Genomic DNA, 23,747 nt, shown 5'->3' on the forward strand with positions numbered 1-23,747 from the left:
GTGATAACACATGGAATTAAAATTTCATCTTAAACACACACACACAAACTCAGGGGTAATACTGGACTTGAAATCTAAGGCTTCCAACATTCTATTAGGATAAAACTTTTCTATGGAGTGGCAAAATGGCAGAAAACGCAGAGGCAAACTGCTTGAAAAATAAGAGCTTCTTTGAAAAGAAGTATCAGCAAGCAAGACTCTGTAAGAACTCATCCATTAAACAAGCAACACAATGCAGCTTGAAAGAAAAGAAAAGAAAACTATGTATTTACAAAGATTGTCAACTTTCCTCGGTTTTGTTCATGGAAAATTCTCATCTTCACACATAGCATATACACAGTGTCAATTTCATATCCTCTCACATTAACATAGCAAAGTCAAGAGCAGCATTCTTTTTAATAGTGATTCCAGGCATATGGGAAGTGCTCCAGCATCTGTTATTTTAGAACTAGCAATGATCACAGTAACTCATTTATTTTTGTTTAAATCAAGATATAAAGACCTTTTTTGTTTGCTTGTGTTTTTTTGCAGTGGGGGCAGCATGGTTTAGTTTCAATCTGATGGTGACTATGGAATGTGATGTGTTTTTTTCAGTCATAGTAGAAGCAAAACAAAGTGTTGATTTTCTTCCACGTGAAGAGGCTGAATTACTTTCAAACAGTGGAAATTATAAAACACCTTTATAAATGCATTTGACATGATTCTTTCTAATTTTGGGTTTGTGAAGGAAGCTGACACGCCTTTTCTAAGATAGGCCTCTATTGCTTCCAAATATTTCATTTTGACCATAGAGTGCCACTCCCTTCTTAGATTTGATTCTTTACCAGAGTTATGCTTTTTTTCTTGGAAAATACTTTCAGCACATGCTCTCTAATCTGTTTAGTCCTGACACCATAGATTACAGGGTTGAGAGCAGGTGGAATGACTACATAGAAATTGGCCAGAAGGATGTGGATATAGCGTGGTATATTCCGGCCAAACCTGTGGATCATGAATGAAAAAAATGCAGGAGTGTAGAAAGCCAACATGACACACACATGGGAACCACAGGTGCTGAGAGCTTTGAGCCGGGCATCATGGGAAGGAAGCTGAAATACAGCGCGGAGGATCTGTACATAGGAGATGACAATGGCTACAATGTCAAACACCAAGATAGAGATAGCACATAAGCCATAGATGATGTTGACCCTGATGCTGGCACAGGATAGGCGGGCAATACCATGTGCTCACAGTAAGTGTGAGGTATGATTTGGTGCCCACAAAATGGTAACCTTAGAATGAGCGGAATAAAGGCGATGACGAAAGTCAGAGGTCTCAGGAGGACTGCCAGTGCAATGATGGTTACTGCCTTGTTTGTCAGCACCAGTGTGTAGTGAAGAGGGTTACAGATGGCCACACAGCGATCACAGGCCATGGCCACGAGCACAGCCGACTCCATGCCATTGCATAGGTGGATGAAGAACATCTGGACCAGGCAACCCTCAAAGGAGATTTCTCTCAGCTTGAACCAGAAGATGCCAAGCATCTTGGGGATGGTGGATGTGGACAGGCCCAGGTCAACAGATGACAGCATGGCCAAGAAGAAGAACATGGGCTGATGGAGACTACTTTCAGTCTGAATCACAGAAAGGATGCTAATATTCCCAAGTACAGCTGTCAGATACACAACAAAGAAAGGAAAACCAATCCATATATGCATATGTTCCAGTCCAGGTATCCCCAGAAGAAGGAAAGAGGAGGGATGAAATAGTGTGGCATTGAGTGAGGCCATCATTTGGGCGTCTTTTTGCAGTGAAATATTTCAGAGACCAAGATCTTCTCAGTCAGAGAACATGTTTCATCCTACAGAGAAAATGAAAAAAACAGTGAAACTTGTACTATAACTGCTGGCTTTGTTGCATCATAGAGTCCTGAAAGTCTATGAAATTTAATGGTAAAACATGGCCACAAGATTTAATGTACTTCCTCAAATCCATTCAATTGAATTTTATATTTTAGTTCAACAAACATTGACTGTGTATCTACCATATACGCACTGAGTTCTATGCTAAGACTGAATGCAAAAGATGAGTTAAACAAGGTATCTTTCCTGGTGGAACTTAAAATGTTAGTGGTTGAAAGAGTCATACAAATAGGCCATTCAAATTAATAAAATAATTTTAAGATAAGTCGTTCCCTTGCTACTTGGGTACACAAAATATTTCTTGAAAACTTTTTGTTATTTTATAGAAAAACTGGTTGATTCATGACTATATATTTTATATACAAGGTAAGAATACATCTTATACATAATGAGAAATATATGGTATGTGAATTATATCTCAAAAAAATTCTCTTTTAAAAAATGACAACCATTATTATTCTGAATATACCACATTTCTAACTTAAACATACACAATACACTATTAAAAGGAACTACAACTGTAACAAGAACTTTGTAAGACAGTTTTGGATCTGTGCTGGCCTTTCACTATTTAAACCACCCAAAACTATTCCTCATATCGTAGTCATCTTCTGGTCTCTCCTCTCTTGTTAGTTCTAACATCATAAAATAACCTTTCATGAAGTTTTATCAATGAAACCACGGGAAACGTCATCTCTGGATGATCTTCTTAAACTGGGTCTGCTTAGTATGGAATGTATATTTCCCTCTTCATTTCTCTTCTGACTGTAGGCAAGTGGAGCCTGCTATTTGTGTCTTCCTGTCAAGACAGAAACACAGATACATATATACATACACACAAATGTTAATGTTCAGGTTTATAAAAGATCACAAAATGGCCCAGTAAAATGAGTTATACACTTCACTCTCTGAATCCAAATATACCATTATTTTTACTATACAAAGTTGTCACCATGATATATCACCTTAATAAGTCTGAGCACACTGTAATTGAGTTGTTTCTTTCTCTTTCACACTCACATACTCTGTCTCTCAATAGAGAGAGAGATGGATTGACATATACATAAAAAAGGGCCATATGCCGATGCAAAACAGGGAGACATTGCATTAGATAGATAAACTGTATTAGAACAATGTTTCTAGGCATGAAAGTGTGTGTGTGTGTGTGTGTGTGTGTGTGTGTGTGTGTTGAAAGGGCACATTGCTGCTTGAGCCTTGGACACATTGCATGAGAAATTTACAAAGGAGACTTTGATCCCAGATACTGGAAGGAAATAAAACTGTGAATTAAGATAATTAGTCAAAAGCAAGCAAATTATAGAAGTGAGAAAAAAGAAAGGGGATATGCAGAAAGAAATAAGAACTATGTAGGAAAAATACATAATATCAAGAAGGATGATGTTATAAGGAGTCATATTTATTTATTGAATTTTAAAAATTTTATCTTATATTGGAATATAGCTGATTAACAATGTTATATTAATGAATGATATTTAAATTGAGGGGATTTGGGAAAGAAACAAAGTAGAATCCTATCATCAAGTTTCTTTTCTGTGGCCTGAGTTCAGCTAACTTAGAGCTTACTGTTTGGGAAACAGCATAATTTTTAGACATAGCTATTAGGAATTGAAGCCAAATGCTATTGCTCATTGCCATTTGAATTTAATTAAATAATTATTTTTCTTTTAGTCTGAAATTCCTCCCCTACGAAATGAGGTTAAAATGTTGACATCACTGGTTGTTGCAAGGTTTCCATGGGTCATAATGTGTTCATCAAAAAGGTAGCTACAGTTACTGATTAACCTATTGATGAGAACGTGAGAAATAAACAGCTATAGTGAACTTGGTTCTGCATATCTCAACTTGTTAGCTAATTCTCATATCAGGGCAGACTTTAAATCCTGATAGTTCATTTGCATATAAATATTTTGAAAGAGTTCCTTATATAAGTACATCTGATTACCCTTATCCTTAGACATTTTCACAGATATTTGCATTATATACTTGGAGATTGTCCTATTTGAAATGATTAGGACTATGTTCTAGTTGGAGGAAACTAGGAGAAGGCGATGGCACCCCACTCCAGTACTCTTGCCTAGAAAATCCCATGGATGGAGGAGCCTGGTAGGCTGCAGTACATGGGGTCGTGAAGAGTCGGACATGACTGAGTGGCTTCACTTTCATTTTCATGCATTGGAGAAGGAAATGGCAACCCACTCCAGTGTTCTTGCCTGGAGAATCCCAGGGACAAGAGTGCCTAATGGGCTGCCGTCTATGGGGTCGCGCAGAGTCAGACACGACTGAAGCGACTTAGCAGTAGCAGCAGCAGCAAGTTGTTTGGTTGTGTTTTACTAGGATGTAACTGATGAGGGATCATTTCTGAATAGTTTAAGTTCAATTATAGTTCTCCCTGTGTTGAATATAATCTCAGGATAGGGGCATTTCTCCAATCTTTATATTGGTTTAGAAAGGGTTGATGGTGAGAAAGAAAACACAAAGAGAATTTCGATAGATCAGTAAATAGATAAAGAGTCAGGTTAGCAAAGAGCTCTAGTGCACAGAAAGAATGTCACAAGTATCAAAAGATATATGAGCTGCACACAGAGAATGTTTAATAATGTATTAGAAAAATGAAAGCAGTAATTGCTCAAGTGTACATAAAGGATTATACCAACACATTCTTATAGTCAGTTCCCTTATCCTCTCCCCTTAGTCGGAAAGCTTTGCTTGCTTCCCCCTATCCTACCACCTACCATTCTTTTTCTTGTGCTCAGCTGATCACAGAAAAAGATCTTCATTTCTAAAAAGTAACTTACCTGAAGAGATATCTAGAGAAGTTAGCATCCTTTTGAACTCCCTTTGCTTAGGTGGGAGGTTTTATGGTTTGGTGGACACAGACTCCAGAATGAGACTTTGGTTGTATTGGGAACACTCTAAGTTTGGGAGAGAGAACAATAAATCTCTGAGATCTGAAATAACTCCTTTTTCAGTGAAATAGAACATCAACAGACATAAGTAGCCCACATCCTGATCCTGGGCCTAGACTTTCAAATTCAGTATTGTTTATTTTCAAGGGAAAATTATTATTATTTTTTTTATATTCCAAAATTGTTGAACATTTTTTCACAACAGAGTTCTTCGGATTGGTTCTAAGCTCTTTATCCTAACTCCTTGAGATGGCTGGGCCTGATCTAGGCCACATGATGTATAAAGCAATGGCTGCATTAAATTTGGATCTCTCTTCTAGTATTGTATAGCTACCATTTTGATTTGATATTGGCCAATGCAGGAGACACAGAAGATGGGGCTTCAGTCCCTGGGTCTGGAAGATACCCTGGAGGAGGAAATGACAACCCACTCTAGTATTCTTGCCTGAAAAATCTCATGGACAGAGGAGCCTGGCAGGCTACAGTCTTCAGTTCAGTTCAGTCATGTCCGACTCTTTGCACCCCATGGACTGCAGCATGCCAGGCTTCCCTGTCCATCACCAACTTCCAGAGTTTGCTCAAACTCATGTCCATCGAATCAGTGATGCCATCCAACCATCTCATCCTCTGTCATCCCCTTCTCCTCCTGCCTTCAATCTTTCCCAGCATCAGGGTCTTTACCAATGAGTCAGTTCTTTGCATCAGGTGGCCGAACTTTTGGAGTTTCAGCTTTAGCATCAGTCCTTCCAATGAATATTCAGGACTTATTTCCTTTAGGATTGACTGGTTTGATCTCTTTGGAGTCCAAGGGACTCTCAAGAGTCCTCTCCAACACCACAGTTCAAAAGCATCAATTCTTCGGCGCTCAGCTTTATTTATGGTCCAGCTCTCACATCCATACATGACTACTGGAAAAACCATAGCTTTAACTAGACAGGCCTTTGTTGATAAAGTAATGTCTATGCTTTTTAATATGCTGTCTAGGCTGGTCATAGCTTTTCTTCTTTTAATTTCATGATTGCAGTCACCATCTGCAGTGATTCTGGAGCCCAGGAAAATAAAGTCTGGCATGGGCTACAGTCTATGAGTGCAAAGAGTCAGACATGATTGAGTGACTGAGCACACGTGCATGAACCTGGAGATAGCATCAGATCACACAGGTCAAAATCCATTCCTGCAAGATTTCCCCTGCCTTACTTCCAATACCAGTCACAAGCCCAGTTATATCATCCCTGCTTCTGACAGACCAGCATACAGACCAGATTGTAGGTTGATTGTAAACTCTAAACTCACTCTTTTGACTTCAGTGGCAAATTTCAAGTTAAAATTATTACTTGTACATTTGACTGACTGATTATAAATCAGAGATTACCATGACCTTCTCCTTGTATGCTTGTATACTAAGCCACTGCAGTTGCGCGTAGCTCTTTGCAACCTCACGAACTGTAGCCTGCCAAGCTGCTCTGTCCATGGAATTTTTCAAGCAAGAATACCGGGATGGATTGCCATGACCTCCTCTTTGGGTTCAATTAATTTGCTAGAGCAGCTTACAGAATTCAAAGAAAAAAATTACTTAAGAGAACACTGCTTTAGTCCCTATTTCTAGCACAGAGTCTCTAAAACCCTTGGAATTTAATGCCCTCTTTAGGCATACTACTCTCCTCAAATTTCCACATCTTCACAAACCAAGAAGCTCTCTAAATCCCATCATTTGTGTTTTTATTGGAGCTTTATTACACAGGTAATGTTTGATTAAATCATTGACCATTGGGGATTGAACTCAATCTCTAGCTCGTCTCCCCTCCCAGAGGGAGATGATGGAAAGTTACAATCCTCTTAATTACAGGATTATCTCTGCAAGCAACCATCTCCCCCACCCACACCCTCATTTTAGGTGAGGACCTAAAAGTCAGTTCATTAACATAAAAAAGACACTTTTATGGCTCTTATCATTTAGGAAATTCCAAGAGTTTTAAGTGCTCTGTGCCAGAAACAAGGACTGAAGCTGAATACTTCTTATTATAAATCATGATATCACAATCCATGTGCAAATTGCCTTATCCTCACAATCTCAGTTAATTTCTATTGAGATATAATTGACCTAAAACATTGTGTTGGTTTAAGGTGTAGAACTTTACTCAATACACTTACATACTGTAGCATGATTATTACATTAGTGTTGGTAATACTCTGTCACATCACACAATTATCTCTTTTTTATGGTTCGGTTCAGTTCCGTCACTCAGTCATGTCTGACTCCTTGCGACCTCATGAATCACAGCATGCAAGGCCTCCCTGTCCATCACCATCTTCCGGAGTTCACTCAGACTCACGTCCATCGAGTCAGTGATGCCATCCAGCCATCTCATCCTCTGTCGTCCCCTTCTCCTCCTGTCCCCAATCCCTCCCAGCATCAGAGTCTTTTCCAATGAGTCAACTCTTCACATGAGGTGGCCAAAGTACTGGAGTTTCAGCTTTAGCATCATTCCTTCCAAAGGACACCCAGGGCTGATGTCCTTCAGAATGGACTGGTTGGATCTCCTTGCAGTCCAAGGGACTCTCAAGAGTCTTCTCCAACACCACAGTTCAAAAGCATCAATTCTTCGGTGCTCAGGTTTCTTCACAGTCCAACTTTCATATCCATGCATGACGACTTTTTTATGGTGAGAATATTTAAAAACTAATCTGTTAGAGATTTTAAAGTATGTATGCATGCACTCTAAGTTGCTTTAGTAGTGTTTGACTGTGCAAACCTATGGACTGTAGCCTTCCAGGAAGTCCCTGGGGATTCTCCAGGCAAGAACCTATGGAGTAGGTTGCCATGCCCTCCTCCAGGGGATCTTCCCAACCCAGAGACTGAACCCGCTTCTCTTATGTCTCCCATATTGGCAGGTGGGTTCTTTACCACTAACACCACCTGAGAAGCCCATTTTTAAGTATATAATACAGTATTATTGACTGTAGTCACTGCACAGTGCATAAGATCCCCAGAATTTATTCATCTTCTAACTACCAGTTTGTAACTTTAACCAACATCTCCTCAGTTCTCCCATCCTTAGTCCCTGATAACTACTGTTCTACTTTCTGTTTCTACGAATCAAACTCTTAAATTCCCCCATATAAGTGATATCATATAGGATTTGTCTTTCTCTGTCTGACTTATCTCTCGCTTAATGTCCTGACAGTACATCCATGTTGTCAAAAATTGCAGGATTTTCTCCTTTATTTTGGCTGAATAATATTTCATTGTGTATATACACTACATCTTCTTTATCCATCCTCAGTGGGCAAACAGTTAGTTGTGTTTTTTTTTTTTTTTTTCATATCTCAACTCTTCTGAATTTTGCTGCAAGAAACATGGGAAAGCAGCTATCTTTTTCAGTATCATGTTTTAATTTATTTTGGATATATACACCAATAAGATTAAAATGAAAGAATGGTCAACGGTTTCATATGTTGATGAGAGTTGTATTATGATGAGGGCAGGGGCATTTGCTTCGGTTTGGTGACCAGAGATCATTTATCAACTTGACTAAGGCTGTTTCAGCTTTAGCAGGATGTTGGGTAGGATAAAGAGAATAGGGATAAGCTGAGAAAAATCAAATTATAAGCTGTTTTGTGCTGGTATAATCCTTTTCACATGTATTTAGATAATTCCAGATGATCTACAATCCTCAAAGGGTGATATTATACATTTGCTTGTTTTCCAGTTCTATAACCAGACATTTGTATACTTTCCCACTTGTAAGTTCTAAGATTTCAACTCTTACTTAGGAATTTCCATCTGTTTCACAGTGTTATAAGGTTTTGAACTAAGTATCTAGTATGGGTACTTTCCGCTCTTCTCTTTGACTTCACTGGTGCTCAATTCCTTTTGGCAGTAATACCTCAATCTGCCAACACAATTGGATAGCCGCCATAAAGTTAGGACTCTGTCACTCTGAGTTGAAGTATCAAAATACAGCTAGATCTCTGTCTTCCTTCTCTTTCTTAATACTTGCTGGGTTCCAACAACTGACTTAGGTAGTGCTCTGGCTGCAAATATTCTCACAGCTCTCCTCATTACTAGCCTTTCCGCTTAGCAAAAGATTTTCCTTCCAAATAATTACCTCTTCTTCCCTTCTTTCTTCTAGGTTTTTGTTAGTGTGTTTATTTTGTGAAATACAAAAGTGGGGAGACAGTATGCATTCAGGTGTATTCAGGTAAAACTCAAAGGAATTTGAAGGAGAGAACAAGTGTATTCCTCAGAAGAATCTGGAAAAAGTTGTTTAGAAAAAATAGTTTGAGAGGAAAAGGGGGACCATTTATAAATTATGTTCATCACTTTAATTCCTCATTGTGATGAAAAGTCATCATAGCAAATAGTTGAGGCTAGAATCTGCATGTAGAATTAAAATGCTTCAGTAGAAGATGTAGAAGCTGTACAAACAAAGGCTCAGATTCTAATCATAGCTGTTCTATAGTTTGTTCAATGGCATTTCTAAACCAGGTAAGGGCAAAATCAAGGGCCAAGCTGATTCAGCTCTCTGTGAGAGGTCTCTTCCTGGCTTGTAGATATCTGCCTCCTTGCTATCCACATATGGCCATTTCTCTTCTTAAGTGAAAGTCCCTCAATCATTTCCAACTCTTATGACCAGACCAGAATACCAGAGTGGGTAGCCATTCCCTTCTCCAGGGGATCTTCCCAACCTGGGAATTGAACCTAGCTCTCCCGCATTGCAGGCAGATTCTTTACCAGCTGAACCACCAGGGAAGCCCAGGAATACTGGAGTGGGTAGCCTATCCCTTCTCCAGCAGATATTTCCAACCCAGGTATTAAACCTGAGACTCTTACATTGCAGGCAGATTCTTTACAATCTGAGCTACCAGGGAAGCTCTTCTTATGAGGCAAATAATCCCATCATGAGAGCCCCACCCTAATAACCTGCTCCAGTCCTAATTACCTTCCAAAAACCCCATCTGAAAATACCATCACATTGGGGGTTAGAGATTCAACACATGAAGTGTCTATAAACTTTCAGTCCATAGCAGTGCCCTGAACTTGCCGGATATTATGTATGATCCTCAGTCTTAACCACTGCTGGCTGCAGAATTTGAGAAGCCCAGTGCAAAGTGAAGTTCCTAGGGTTGTTAGGAAATTAGAATAGGAAAAAGGAGTGCAGAATGGAGGTGGCTAAAAGACAAAGAAGGGAAAAGCCCAAAAGAATAGAAAGGAAGGTCCAAGGACCTAAGTGAGGACCTCAGGTAAAACAAACAGCCCTCTTGGCTAGCCCAATTTACGTAGGGCAGGGCCAGAGGGAGGAGGAAAAGACATATAATAAGAGGAGCCAAAATTCAGGAGGAGGGACTTCTCTTCTCTTCTCTCCTCTTCTCTTCTCTTTTGGGTCAACCTGCCCTCACACCTTGAGGATGTGTTTTCCTTTGCTTTCTAAATGAAACTGAGCTGTAACACTGCTCCATCTGTTGCTTCAAATTTTTGCTGCCATGAGACAAAAGAGAGGAAATTACACACTCCTTACAGAGTCCTTGTTGAAAATGCAGGAGAGAAATAAAAGAGCTTTGTTTTTCTTTGATAGTGTTGACTGGAAAAAAAAAATGACATTTAACCTAAAAGTAGAGAGTTCTTTTATTTGGTGGGAATGTTTAGGACTCTGAGGCCAGGAGTCAGCACCCTAGTAACTCAGAAACCTGCTCCAAGAAGGCAGAAGGGGAAGTCAAGCTCTGTGCTACTTTGCAACAGAAGGAGCAGGCAGTCTGAACATCAAATATTGGTGTTTAGCATTCTTTGTATGGGACGATGCAAGCCTCTGGGCTCACTGAATTTATTCCTTTCATATGTACCTCAGCTATCTGGAGCCAATCCTGTTTCCCTGGTAACCTTTTGAAGTGGCAGATGGCTTTCTGTTGCATTCCCCAGCTCCTCTGCAGTCATCTTGGGGTGGTGGCGGCAGAATCTGCTGGATCACAGTTTGGGGATCCGTCATTCACATCTGGAGGCCAGAAACTGCTGATGGTGGTGACATTCGTATTGATTGGTAATGGCAGGAGATATTTTCATTTCACAACGATTTCTCTCTTTCAAGCAATTATGGTGTTCTTTTTTATCTCCTGTTGTTCTTTCTTTGGGGTGTGAGGATAACTGTTGGGTAAGAGAAAACTTGCACAGGAACAGAGGGCCTCTGTCTTATGAAGTAGAGTACTGGTTACCAATGTGGATAACTTCAGAATTTGAAGCAGGCCAAGGGCAAGAGAAAGCAGCAGCAGTCTGTGGGCCAGGGTAGGGTAACAAGTGGCAAAATATCATTCTTGGAAGATAGGAGGAGTATAGCAGGTGTGAATGTATGTGAGTCTGACACAATGGGTATAGCAGGTATGAAGGTATATGTCTGATTTCAAATCCTATCATCTGCCTCATTTTCACGTAAGATTTCAATTCCAGAATATAAAGTCAAAGATTGCTGTCATTCAGTCACTCAGTCAGTGCAGTGTCCAACTTTTGGGGATCCCGTGGCCCATGATCTGCAGCACTCCAGGCCTCCCTGTCCTTCACTATGTCCTGGGGAGTTTGCTGAAACTCATGTCTATTGAGTTTGTGATGCCATCCAACCATCTCATCCTCTGTCACCCCCTTTACCTCTTGCTCTCAATGTTTCCCAGCATCAGGGTCTTTTCCAGTGAGTCGACTCTTCGCATCCAGTGGCCAAATTATTGGAGCTTTAGCTTCAGCATCGGTCCTTCCAATGAATACTCAGGACTGACTTCCTTTAGGATGGACTGGTTTGAACTCTACTGTCCAAAGGACTCTCAAGAGTCTTCTCCAGCACCAGAGTTCAAAAGCATCAATTTTTCGGCTCTCAGTCTTCTTTATGGTCCACCTCTCACATCTGGACATCATTACTGGAAAATCCACAGCTTTGAATAGATGAGCCTTTGTTGGCAAAGTGATGTCTCTGCTTTTTAATATGCTGTCTAGATTTGTCATAGCTTTTCTTCCAAGGAGTTAGTTTCTTTTAATTTCATGGTGGCAGTCACTGTCTACAGTGATTTTGGAGCCCTAAAAAATAAAAGTCTGTCACTGTTTCCAAATTCAAAGATAAAAGTGTTTGAAAAACTCAAGCACAGCAAATTATTAACCCCCACACATTGGACCCTCTTTTAAAAACAAGATTTTGAGTACTGTGGGTATTGGTCAAATACCCACAAAATGTTTATTAGCATTACATAGCCTCTGCAAGTCCTATTATTGTGATATATTAGTTAGTTGCTATTTCTGAGGAAAAAAAAAAAGGCAAAAAGACTGTGTAAGTCAATAAATGCACTAATAAAGTTTTTATTTTTATATAATAATTAGACTAATTTGAAACATCTAAAACACATTATGAACATCTACTTAAAATTATTGATATATTTGAAAAATTCATTAAAATTTTATTAATTCTGCCTATTGAATATAACTCAAATTTTGATTGCAGGGTTAAAGTCAATAAGACCAAGAGTCTCAGGTGGTGCTAGTTGTAAAGAACCTGTCTGCCAAGGCAAGAGTTGCAAGAGATGCAGGTTCAATCCCTGGGTAGGGAAGATCCCCTGCAGAAGGAAATGGCAACTCACTCCAGTATTCTTGCCTGGAGAAGTCCATGGACAGAGGAGCCTAGTGGGATTCATTCCACAGAGTCACAAAGAGTTGGACACGACTAAAGCAACTTCACAAGCAAGCAAGCAAAGTCAGTAAAAAAAAATGGAGTAAATTATTAGGTTTGAGGTTAACTATGAATGAGAAGTGAGTTACTATAGTAAAACATAAAGAACAATTGAAAAATAAGTAAAATAAAATGAAGAGGTTAAATAATAGATCCAACATCACTTTTAATTGGTAAACATATAAATAAATAAATAGTACAACAGAAGTGTTTTGTCGTGAGAATCATTGTTTTGGAACACAGAATTGTACTGTCTCCTTAAATGAAGATCTGAGATGGTAAGAGAATGAGCTCCATTTATTATTGCATGATGTAAGATGGAGCAGGTTAGTGAAAGGTTAATGGAGATTCACAAGGTAATCAAGAAACCTCACTTTTTTTCTGTCTTCTTTTTCTTAGTAATCATGGCTTTCTAATCATGTCTCAGGGCCAGATTAGAAACTAGAATCCTCAGAGACCTTATGTCCTTTTACAAAACTGGCTCTGGGAGATTTTCTCTGGAAAATCTTCTCATAAAGACTGAGCAGATTGAGACAAAACAGACAGGATTTGATCCTGGTGTTTAGTCTGGTGAGTTTGTTTGTTTTAACTTTTTGTTTAATATTGAAGTATAGCTGATTAACAATGTTGTGACAGTTTTAGTTACTGAGTCTTCTCTGTCCCCCAACTCAGACTGCATCTATAGGACACAATGATGGGTGAAAGGAAAGAAGAATGGAAGAGAAAGAAAAGAGATATGGGATAAGTTTTGAGGAAAGGAGACAAATGATGGAGTTTAGGGAAAGAATATTATCACATTTAGGAAGGACCATATAATCCTAGGCATTTAATTGGATTTCAGCCTAAATCTATCCAGCATACATTTCAGAAAAAAAATGTCTGCCTGATATCTAAAGAAAGGTGGATAGCTAGTATCTTTGGAATACAGTTCAAAGTGTTTTGAAAGAATTTTGTGTTCTAAATAGAGGTTAATTTTAAGGATTTATTTACAATTCTTATTTCTATTTTCTACATGAAGAAACTGAGGTACAGAGATATTAAAGTTCTTGTGCAGACCCACAAAGCTAAGAAGTAATACTTCTTACTTTCTCTCAACTCTAGAGTGAATACTCATGAAGCTGGCTTTTAACACAACTAGTCTGAATGTAGAGCTTGTGCTCTTATACACTGGAAAGTACTATGCTATAAAAAATAGAGATTGTTTAAACCATCCCAGTTAGGATGCAGATGAGGTACTATATTTAATGACATTTTTAGAAATAGAATCAAGTCTTGATCTTTTTTCCATAAGTGGGGGAGGGAAAAGAGCAATGCTCATATTTCTGGATGGGCCAAATCACTGAATAGTAATACCATTTGCTGAGACTGATAATAGCACAATTAAGATGAAGTTAGAGTTGGAGTTTTGTAGAAGCAGGATTGGGGATTAAATTATAGAAATATATTATTTGTAATATTTTTGCATGTGAAAATGTGAAAGTAGTTACTCAGGAATTTGGTTATATGAATCTGAATTTGTCACAGTCCTGAGGACTAGTGACATTTATTTTTTAATCTTTATTATAAAGAAAGTTTTTAAAGCAATGGATGTGGATAAGATTATTTAGAAATATTAAGTTAAATGAGAAATAACAGGAGCTAAAGCTGATGGTTAAGAATTACCAGTATTTACTAAATAATCAGAGGAACAGATGTCTTTAAAGGAAAATGTGAAGATGAAAATAGAAATAAAAGATGAAATGTTCAATGTCATAAGACTTATTCTAGAGCTTACAGAAATACATTTATAGAACTTCCTCACACAATGATGACAATTACAGGGAAGCACTTGATCCTGCTATTGAGAGGTGCTATGTATGTATGACTAAGGATGTCTTATAATTTTGAGAAACTCTATTTCATTTTATTTTAATACCACATGGCCTGTCCTTGGAGTTCTCCAGGCAAGAATACTGTATTGAGTTGCCATTCCCTTCTCTGGAGATATTCCTGGTCCAGGAGTCAAACCTGGGTCTCCTAAATTGCAGGTAGATTCTTTACCATCTGAGCTACCAGGGAAGCCCTTTAAGAGTAGATTACATGATTGAATTCAAATATTGATGTAGAACTTGTTTCCATATTTGTGGAATAGCTTTATGAATTTTTAGAAATTTATTTCCTTTGAATATCTTTGTTTTTTAGTACTGCATCGGATTATATACAGTTGATCTTTGAATTTTGTGAGTCTAATTGTACTTTTATTTTTTTTTTCAATTATAAATGCTATAGTACTACATGATCCAAGGTTGGTTAAATCAGAGAATGTAAAACTGCAGAAATGGAAAGGTAACAATAAAGTTACATGTTATTTTTGATTGCAAGGAAAGTTGGTGCCACACCCCCCAAATTGTTCAAGGGTCAACTGCATAACATTTTATTCATGATTGTAACAAACCTCAAATTTGAAATGTTTCAGGACAGTTTCCAACACAGAACACACCCAATAATGTGTATTTAATGAATAACACATAACATGCATGGAACTATTAACAAGATTAGAGCTCAAATTATGTCCAGCCTAGGATGTCTTTATGACCATTAATCATTTTAATATTGATTTCTTACTTTATGAAATATACTGTACTAAGTGATATCAAGGATATAAATAAATGACATATTCTGTCAGCACTAAAGAATTCATATTTTGTAAATATTTTATTGAACTTCCATATCCATAAACAAGGTACACATTATAAAAGCATGGCTCAATTTTTTACAAAGTGATTACATTTGTATAACCAGTGTATAAGTAAATAAACAGACATTATCAACACCCTGGGAGTCCCACTCATGCTGACTACCAGTATTCCACAAAGTAACAATTATCCTGACTTCTTAGACTCTAGAATAGTTTTTACTATTTTTAACTTTTATATAAATAGCTAATTTCTTTCTCTCATCATCATTTGGTAATATACCTACATGTTAGGACATGCAGTTGTAGATTGTTCATATGTATAGTATTTCACTGTATACACTATTAGCCTACACTGTTTAAGAACACAGAAGAAAAGGATATTTAGTCTGTATGAGGTCATTCACCATTACCCTGAGTATATATCTCAATTATGTCTTGAAGGGAGTTTTTAAAATTTGTTTGATGTAACTTTCCATTATTGTTTATGTGCTTTGTCCATCAGAGGCTTGGACATAACACCAGTATTTTTACCAATTTAAATCCAAGGGAGTCAAGGAGAAAATATGAGGGTGTTCTCATGGTAACATCAAATGGATAGAATACCTCTGGGCAGGAATGAAAGTTTGAAATGGTTTAAACACAAGATTGTAGGTGTCCTCAATTTCAGTGACAAGAACCAAGATCACTAACAACCCTTCCTTCCACACATCCATCTCACTGTAAACTGTTGTCCCATCTAAACTGTGTAATTCCGGAAGGCTTGTCAACAGGTAAAGACTACCTTTACTATCCCATCCCACTTTCACATGCCCATAGATGTTACACATTGTTCTTGGGGTTTTACAAAATTTGCTCTTTAACAATCAGCTAAGCAAAACTATTGAATGTCCACAGGAGCGTTAAAGTGTAAACTGACTCATTGGAAAAGACCCTGATGTTGGGAAAGATTGAAGGTGGGAGGAGAAGGGGACAACAGAGGATGAGACGGTTAGATGGCATCACCAACTCAATGGACATGAGTTTGAGTAAACTCTGGGAGTTGGTGATGGGCAGGGGTCCTGGCGTGCTGTAGTCCATGGGGTTGCAAAGAGTCAGACACGACTGAGCAACTGAACTGACTGACTGAAGCAAAACTATTTAATGTCCACAGGAACATTAAAGTTTATTTAGCTGACAAGTCACATCTTACTCCTTTCTGTCTACTCCTTGTTTCTACTCTAATTTGTGTGTGTGTGTGTGTGTGTGTGTTCCTTGTCTATATGTGTCTTCCACTTGGTTTAATCATACCACTTTCTGGCTACTTCCCTGATATTTACCTTCTGCACCACCATAGGGTATGATTATATATGTCCAGGGAGATATAATTTTCACTTAAATTATCAGTCAAATAATATAGTATTATTCCTTCCTTCTTAGAAAAGCCAGAGAAGTAGCTTATTTTTACCCTTTGGCAATCAAATCTACCCTTTAGTACTCAAAGTAAACTGTCATTAGCTTTTAAACTGTTGCATATTTGTATACTGGAAAAGAAAGGAAAATGTTTTTGATTTTTTGTTTATTTTCACCCATGGGATTCACAGAACATCTTGCCTCCATAAATGAATTCTGCTTTCACTCCTCCTGTCATTCATTGCCATACCCTTTGAAAGTATTTACAAGTCTGTTGTATTGACATAACCCTAGGGAAATAGACTGTTTCTGTCACAACTGCCACAGAGTGCCTCCTTCTGCTAACTTTGCTCCTCTTCAGGTTTACCATTCATATTCAACTGCTTCTTCCATATCATGTTTATTACACTCTTTTTTTCCCCTCTTTATATCAGTACCTAAATAATATCCTCTTACTTACTGAAAATGTGGTTGTAATTAACACAATTACATGGAATTGCTGCCATGGAATCTTCAAATAATCAGAAGAGAGACTTTTCACTACAAAATAATTAAATGCATGAATGCATAGATGCTTTGGAAATCTCCTATCAAATATTATAAGCAAACTACATGAAGATGTAAAGAAAGATATAGGGAACCTTGAAAATGATTGAATTGTCATGTGCCTAATTTAACAATATTCCTAATTTTTTGTCTCTCTCATTTTTGATTGGCATTTTGACATCTAGTTTAAACTCCTAAAATCGTGACTGATTCAGCTGTAAATAAGAAATACTAACATATTTTATTCAGGTAGATGTTGTGAGTTTTAAAAATGATTGTGTATTTGTATAATATGTGTGAAATATTATGTGTTTGTGTGCAGTAAAACATAGATAAGGCATAGCTTTTATTTCTATTTTTCTTCCATTTTCTTTCACTAATTTTCTTTCTAGCCTAATCTCCCAGATATTCTTTTGAAAACATTTTAAACTTCTCATAAATCTTTTAAACGCACTGAATTTTAGACAACTTATGTGTAAAATGTGCCCTTCTTAAAAAGTGTTTTTTTCAAATATTAAGTGTAATTTTTGCAAAAAGTCTTACAAATAGTAGGAGCACCTCAGTAATTGGTAGTTGATGTTGCTGTTTTCATTATTATCCCTACCTTATTTTGTAATATTCATGACTAAATACTAATGAATGAATCCATTTTAGTTTTTAAAGTAATTTTTATTATTTTGTTATAAGTTTTGATGAATCCACATGCTTTTTGAAATGTTATTATCCATCTTGTGTATTAAGCCTTGTATTGCCATTCAATCAAGTGGAATTCATGTCCATAACTGTATTTAGAGACTGCAGAACTTTTAAATGGTCAAAATGAGGGTTGTCTGTTGGTGATGACTGTGATAATGAGAGAAGGTAGCTAATGAAGTATTCTTATACTATCTTTAGGTCGTCAAAGCTACAGAAAACTATCTGGTGGCCTATAGACTGTGTGAGTCTACAGTCCTGAAGACATACGCATTGCTCAGCAAGATGTCCCTTCCCAATGATACCCAGTTTCACCCCTCCTTCTTCCTGTTGCTGGGAATCCCAGGACTGGAAACACTCCACATCTGGATTGGCTTTCCCTTTTGTGCTGTGTATCTGACTGCACTGATAGGGAACTTCACTATCCTATTTGTGATCCAGGCTGAGAGCAGTCTACACCAGCCTATGTTCTACTTCCTGACCATGTTGGCTACCATTGACTTGGGTCTCTCCACAGCTACCGTCCCTAAGATGCTTGGGATCTTCTGGTTTGGTCTCAAGGAGATCCTCTTTGAAGCCTGCCTCTCCCAGATGTTTTTCATTCACAGCTTCACACTTATGGAGTCAGCAGTCCTCTTGGCAATGGCTTATGACCGCTATGTAGCCATCTGCAACCCCCTCCAATATAGCACCATCCTCACCAACAGGGTTGTTTCTGAGATTGGCCTTGCTGTTTTAGGAAGGGCATTTATTTTTGTGATTCCGTTTGTATTTCTCATTTTACGACTGCCATTCTGTGGGAGTTATGTCATCCCTCACACATATTGTGAACATATGGGTCTTGCTCGCCTATCTTGTGCCAGTATCAAGATCAATATTATTTATGGCTTATGTGCAATTTTTAATCTAGTGTTTGACATCATAGCTGTTGCCCTTTCTTATGTTCAGATACTCTATGCCGTTTTTCATCTTCCTTCCCATGAAGCCAGACTCAAGTCCCTTAGCACTTGTGGTTCTCACGTTTTTGTGATTCTTGCTTTCTATACTCCAGCCCTCTTTTCCTTCATGACACATCGCTTTGGACAAAATGTTCCCCGCTATATCCATATACTCCTGGCCAATCTTTATGTCATAGTACCGCCAATGCTCAACCCTGTCATATATGGAGTCAGAACTAAGCAGATTTATGACCATGTAAAGAAAATATTAAAACTGAAAAAAAAATAGAATGACATCTAACTCATACAAGGCTATATATGCAATTTCATGAAATGTAGAAAAATACTTTTTTCAAAAAAATTATGCTAAATATGCATCTATATTGGGTCTCTTTTGTAAATATTTAATTGCCATGAAATTAAAAGACACTTGCTTCTTGGAAGAAAAGCTATGAGCAACCTAGACAGCATACTAAAAAGCAGAAAAGTTACTTTGCCTATAAAGGTCCATCTAGTCAAAGCTGTGGTTTTTCCAGGAATCATTAATGGATGTGAGAGTTGGACCATAAAGAAAGCTGAGCACAGAAGAATTGATGCTTTTGAACTGTGGTTTTGGAGAAGACTCTTGAGAGTCCCTTGTACAGGGAAGAGATCAAACCAGTCAATCCTAAAGGAAATCAGTCCTGAATATTCATTGGAAGGACCCATGCTGAAGCTGAAGCTCCAATACTTTGGCCACCTGATATGAAGAACTGACTCTTTGGAAAAGACCCTGATGCTGGAAAAGATACAAGGTGGGAGGAAAAGGGGACGATAGAGCATGAGATGGCTGGATGGCATCACTGACTAGATGAACACGTGTTTGAGTAAGCTCCGGGAGTTGGTGATGGACAGGGAAGCCTGGCATACTACAGTCCGTGGGGTTGCAAAGAGTTGGACACGACTGAGTGACTGAACTAAACTGAACTGAATTGCATTTAATTTCCATCAGCTCTTCAGACCACTTATCAGCATTCAGTGCTGCATATTCTTTGTCCCTTGTAGTTGCATCAAGTAAATGATATCATTTTTTAAAATTTTTTCTCAATATCTGGTTGATATGTTTATGTCAGAAGTTTTTAATGTATCCATTGTTGGTGGGTCATTTGGTGTTTTACCGAGCTTCTTTCTTCTCTCAATATAGTTATAATCACTTTGCGTGTCTATTTTCATAACTACCGGGAATAAAATGGTGACTATGTCACTTTCTATAACTGTGGAACTTGCAGAGTTTAAAATTAGTCATAAAAACTCATTTAGTCATCCTTTTTTCTTTCAGCCTTTTAATATCCTGATAATTGTTTCATTTTTCACATATGAAACAGTTTATATTTAAACCAGTCTGGCAATTTTAGTATCTTAAGTATGCTACTATTTCAAGCACATTTGACACTTTTACAGCTATTTGTTTTGTTAAATTATTAGCTTATGTTTGCCATTATTACTTCAACCTGAACTATAGATCTTTCACAACAAAGCTTTTGCTCTCTGAATTATGTTTATTACTATCATAAGTCTCATGTGTATTTATTTTATAAATAACTTTAAAATTACTTTAGACATTGCCCTACAAATGCCAACAACTTATCAAATCTTAATATAAATTAATAGTCTTATCACTTTCTGTTTAATAAATGATCTTAAAAAAATTTAGTCCATGTATGCTTTCTGACATATACTATTGTTGGTTTAAGTTACTTCTTATAAAATTTAAAACTCGTATACATATAAGTACATAGGACAGTAAATATCCATTTAAATGTTCCCGATATCTACTATTTCTATTGGTATGTGTTCCTTCTTACATAAACTTAGGTCTTATTTCCTTTATGCAGTTCTGTTGGTGGTGAGTTTTTGTTTTTCTTTGCTAAAAATAATTTTACCCCGCTTTAATTTTAAGGTTATCTGGTGGATATCGAATTCTAACTTAACTCAGGCTATCAGCTTTATGAAAGTATGCTTGACAAATAAAAATTGTCTGTATTTAGCTTATACAATGTGATTTTTAAATGTATGCATGTGATGATATTACATATGTACACATTGTGAATGACTACCAAAGTCAAGTTAATTAGCACATTCATCAATTTGTATTGTTCAGTTGCTCAGTCATGTCCATCTCTTTGTGACCCCATGGACGGCAGCACTACAGGTTTCCCTGTCCTTCACTGTCTCCTGGAGTTTGCTCAAACTCATGTCCATTAAGTCTTTAATGCCATCCAACCACTTCATCCTCTGTTGCCCCTTCTCCTGCCCTCAGTATTTCCCAGCATCATGGTCATTTCCTGTGATTCAGCTCTTTGCATCAGGTAGCCAAAGCATTGGAGCTTCAGCTTCAACATAAGTTCTTCCAATGAATATTCAGGGATGCTTCCTTTAGGATTGACTGGTTTGATCTTCTTGAAGTCCAGGGGACTTTCAGGAGTCTTCACTAGCACCACAGTTTGAAGCATCAATTCTTCAGTGCCCAGCCTTTTATTTTTATGGTCCAGCTCTCACATCTGTACATGATTGTTGGAAAAACCATAGCTTTGATTATATGAACCTTTGTCAGCAAAGTGATGTCTCTGCTTTTTAATATGCTATCTAGATTAATCATAGCTTTTCTTCCAAGGAGCAAGCGTCTTTTAATTTCATGGTTGCAGTCACCATCCTCAGTGATTTTGGAGCCCAAGAAAATAGTTTCTTACTGTTTCCATTGTTTCCCCTTCTATTTGCCAAGAAATAATGGGACTGAGTGCCATGATCTTCATTTTTCTGAATGTTGAGTTTTAAGCCAACTTTAAGCCTCTTTCACCTTCATCAAGAGGCTCTGCTTTTCCTCTTTCACTTTCTGCCATTAGGGTGGCATTGATATCTGAGGTTGTTGATACTTCTCCCAGCAATCTTGATTCCAGCTTGATCTTCATCCAGCCTGGCATTTCACATGATGTACTCTGCATATAAGTTAAATAAGCAGGATGACAATAGACAGCCTTGATGAACTCCTTCACCAATTTTAAACTAGTTCATTGTTCATGTCTAGTTCTAACTGTTATTTCTTGACCTGCACACAGGTTTCTCTGGAGGCAGGTAAGGTGTTCTGGTATTCCCATCTCTTTAAGAATTTTCCACAGCTTGTTGTGATCCACGTAATCAAAGACTTTAGTATAGTCAATGAAGCAGAAATAGATGTTTTTCTGGAATTCTTTTGCTTTTTCTGTGGTCCAGTGGATGTTGGCAATTTGATCTCTGATTCCTCTGCCTTGTCTAAATCTAGCTTCAACATTACAAGTTCTCAGTTCAGGTACTATTGAAGCCTGGGTTACAGAATTTTGAGCATTACTTTGCTAGCATGTGAAATGTGATAAACTGTATAAGAAATATGTTAATGAGATGGCTATGTATTTAATTTTAAACATGCAGAATTTCTAGTATTTATAGGAGTGAATTTTTTCATTTACTTGACTGCTTTCTTTTACTTATACTTCCTCTGTTTAGTTACTCTACTAACCCAATTAGTCAACTATTCATTAAAACCAATAAGAAAAAAGTTGTTTGTACTTCGAGTGTAAATGAAATGGAGAACTAAATTAGGTTAGGAAGAAGTGGGTAAGGCAGGGAGAGAGAGCTATAGTAACACATATTGAAAAAGGCTGAAGAAATTTTTCACACTCTTCATGGTGTTCTCAAGGCAAGAAGTGGTTTGCCATTGCCTCAACATTCAAAAAACTAAAATTACAGCATCCGGTCCCATTACTGCATGGCAAATAGATAGGTAAACACCAGAAATGGTGACGGACTTTATTTTGGGGGGCTCTAAAATCACTGCAGATGGTGACTGCTGTTATGAAATTAAGACACTTGCTTCTTGGAAGAAAAACTCTGACCAACCTAGACAGCATACTAAAAAGCAGAGACATTACTTTGCCAACAAAGGTCCATCTAGTAAAAGCTATTGTTTTTCCAGTAGTCATGTATGGATGTGAGAGTTGGACCATAAAGAAGACTGAACACCAAAGAATTGATTCTTTTGAACTGTGTTGTTGGTGAAGACTCTTGAGAGTCCCTTTTACAGGGAGGAGATCAAACCAGCCAATCCTAAAAGAAATCAGTTCTGAATATTCACTGGAAGGACTGATGTTGAAGCTGAAATTCCAATACTTTGGCCAACTGATGTGAAGAACTGACTCATTGAAAGAGACCCTGATGCTGGGAAAGATTGAAGGCAAGAGAGAAGGAGACAACAGAGGATGATATGGTTGGATGGCATCACCGACTCAATGGACCTAAGTTTGAGCAAGCCCTGGGAGTTGGTGATGGATAGGGAAGCCTGGTGTGCTGCAGTCCATGGGGTCACAAAGAGTCAGACAAGACTCAGTGACTGAACTGAACTGACTGACAGAAATTTGGAGGATAGAGGAAAAGAATAAAGATAAGCATCAGAAGAAGGAAGAGGAGAAAGAAAAGAAGAAAGAGAATAAAGACTGAACTAGATTGAGGTAAAGCAAAATCTTTTTTATTTTCAAATTCTGACATTGGGGACAATGAAATTGTTTATAGCTTCCACAATTAATTCAAAACACCTCTTAAAATTTCATCCTCATATCTAGAAAAAATTTTGCTTTTCCAATCAGGAATTTTAGTTTCATAAAAAGAACAAGGAAGTGAAAATGATGTATAAAGGATTTTTTCAAACTTCTCAACCCAGAGTTTATGTCCCAATCATCATGATGCTGAAAGACTTCAGAAATATAAGTGACTCTGTGTTTAAATCAAGTACCTGATCTCAGAAAGATGAGTGATCAAACCTACTTACCATATGATTATTAGAGCAACTAGTTTAAAGAGAAATTGCAAGCTCAGTTGACCCAAGGATGAGCAGTATTGTTGCTCAGTCGCTTCAGTCATGTCCAACTCTTTGTGACCTATGGACTGTAGCCCACCAGGCTCCTCTGT

General features: G+C 37.7%; 2 protein-coding genes across 2 annotated transcripts; one reads left to right on the forward strand and one right to left on the reverse strand.

The window, feature by feature from the left end:
* Window positions 1-806: 806 nt before the first annotated feature.
* Window positions 807-1,774, reverse strand: LOC138420166 (olfactory receptor 52E1-like). The gene is given in 2 exon segments (XM_069553312.1): window positions 807-1,222; window positions 1,225-1,774. Coding segments are annotated over 2 exon segments (966 nt in total).
* A 16,337-nt stretch (window positions 1,775-18,111) lies between these two features.
* Window positions 18,112-19,059, forward strand: LOC138420382 (olfactory receptor 52E2-like). The gene has a single exon (XM_069553572.1). The coding sequence runs from the start codon at window positions 18,118-18,120 to the stop codon at window positions 19,057-19,059; it is 942 nt and encodes a 313-aa protein (XP_069409673.1). The 5' UTR covers window positions 18,112-18,117.
* Window positions 19,060-23,747: the final 4,688 nt, after the last annotated feature.

The sequence above is a fragment of the Ovis canadensis genome, chromosome 15 (assembly GCF_042477335.2).
Source record: "Ovis canadensis isolate MfBH-ARS-UI-01 breed Bighorn chromosome 15, ARS-UI_OviCan_v2, whole genome shotgun sequence".
NCBI classification, from domain to species: Eukaryota; Metazoa; Chordata; class Mammalia; order Artiodactyla; family Bovidae; genus Ovis; species Ovis canadensis.

What these genes read in the sequence shown, in the direction of transcription:
- LOC138420382 (XM_069553572.1), top strand. Translation starts at nt 18,118, where the DNA reads ATGTCCCTTCCCAATGATACCCAGTTTCACCCCTCCTTCTTCCTGTTG.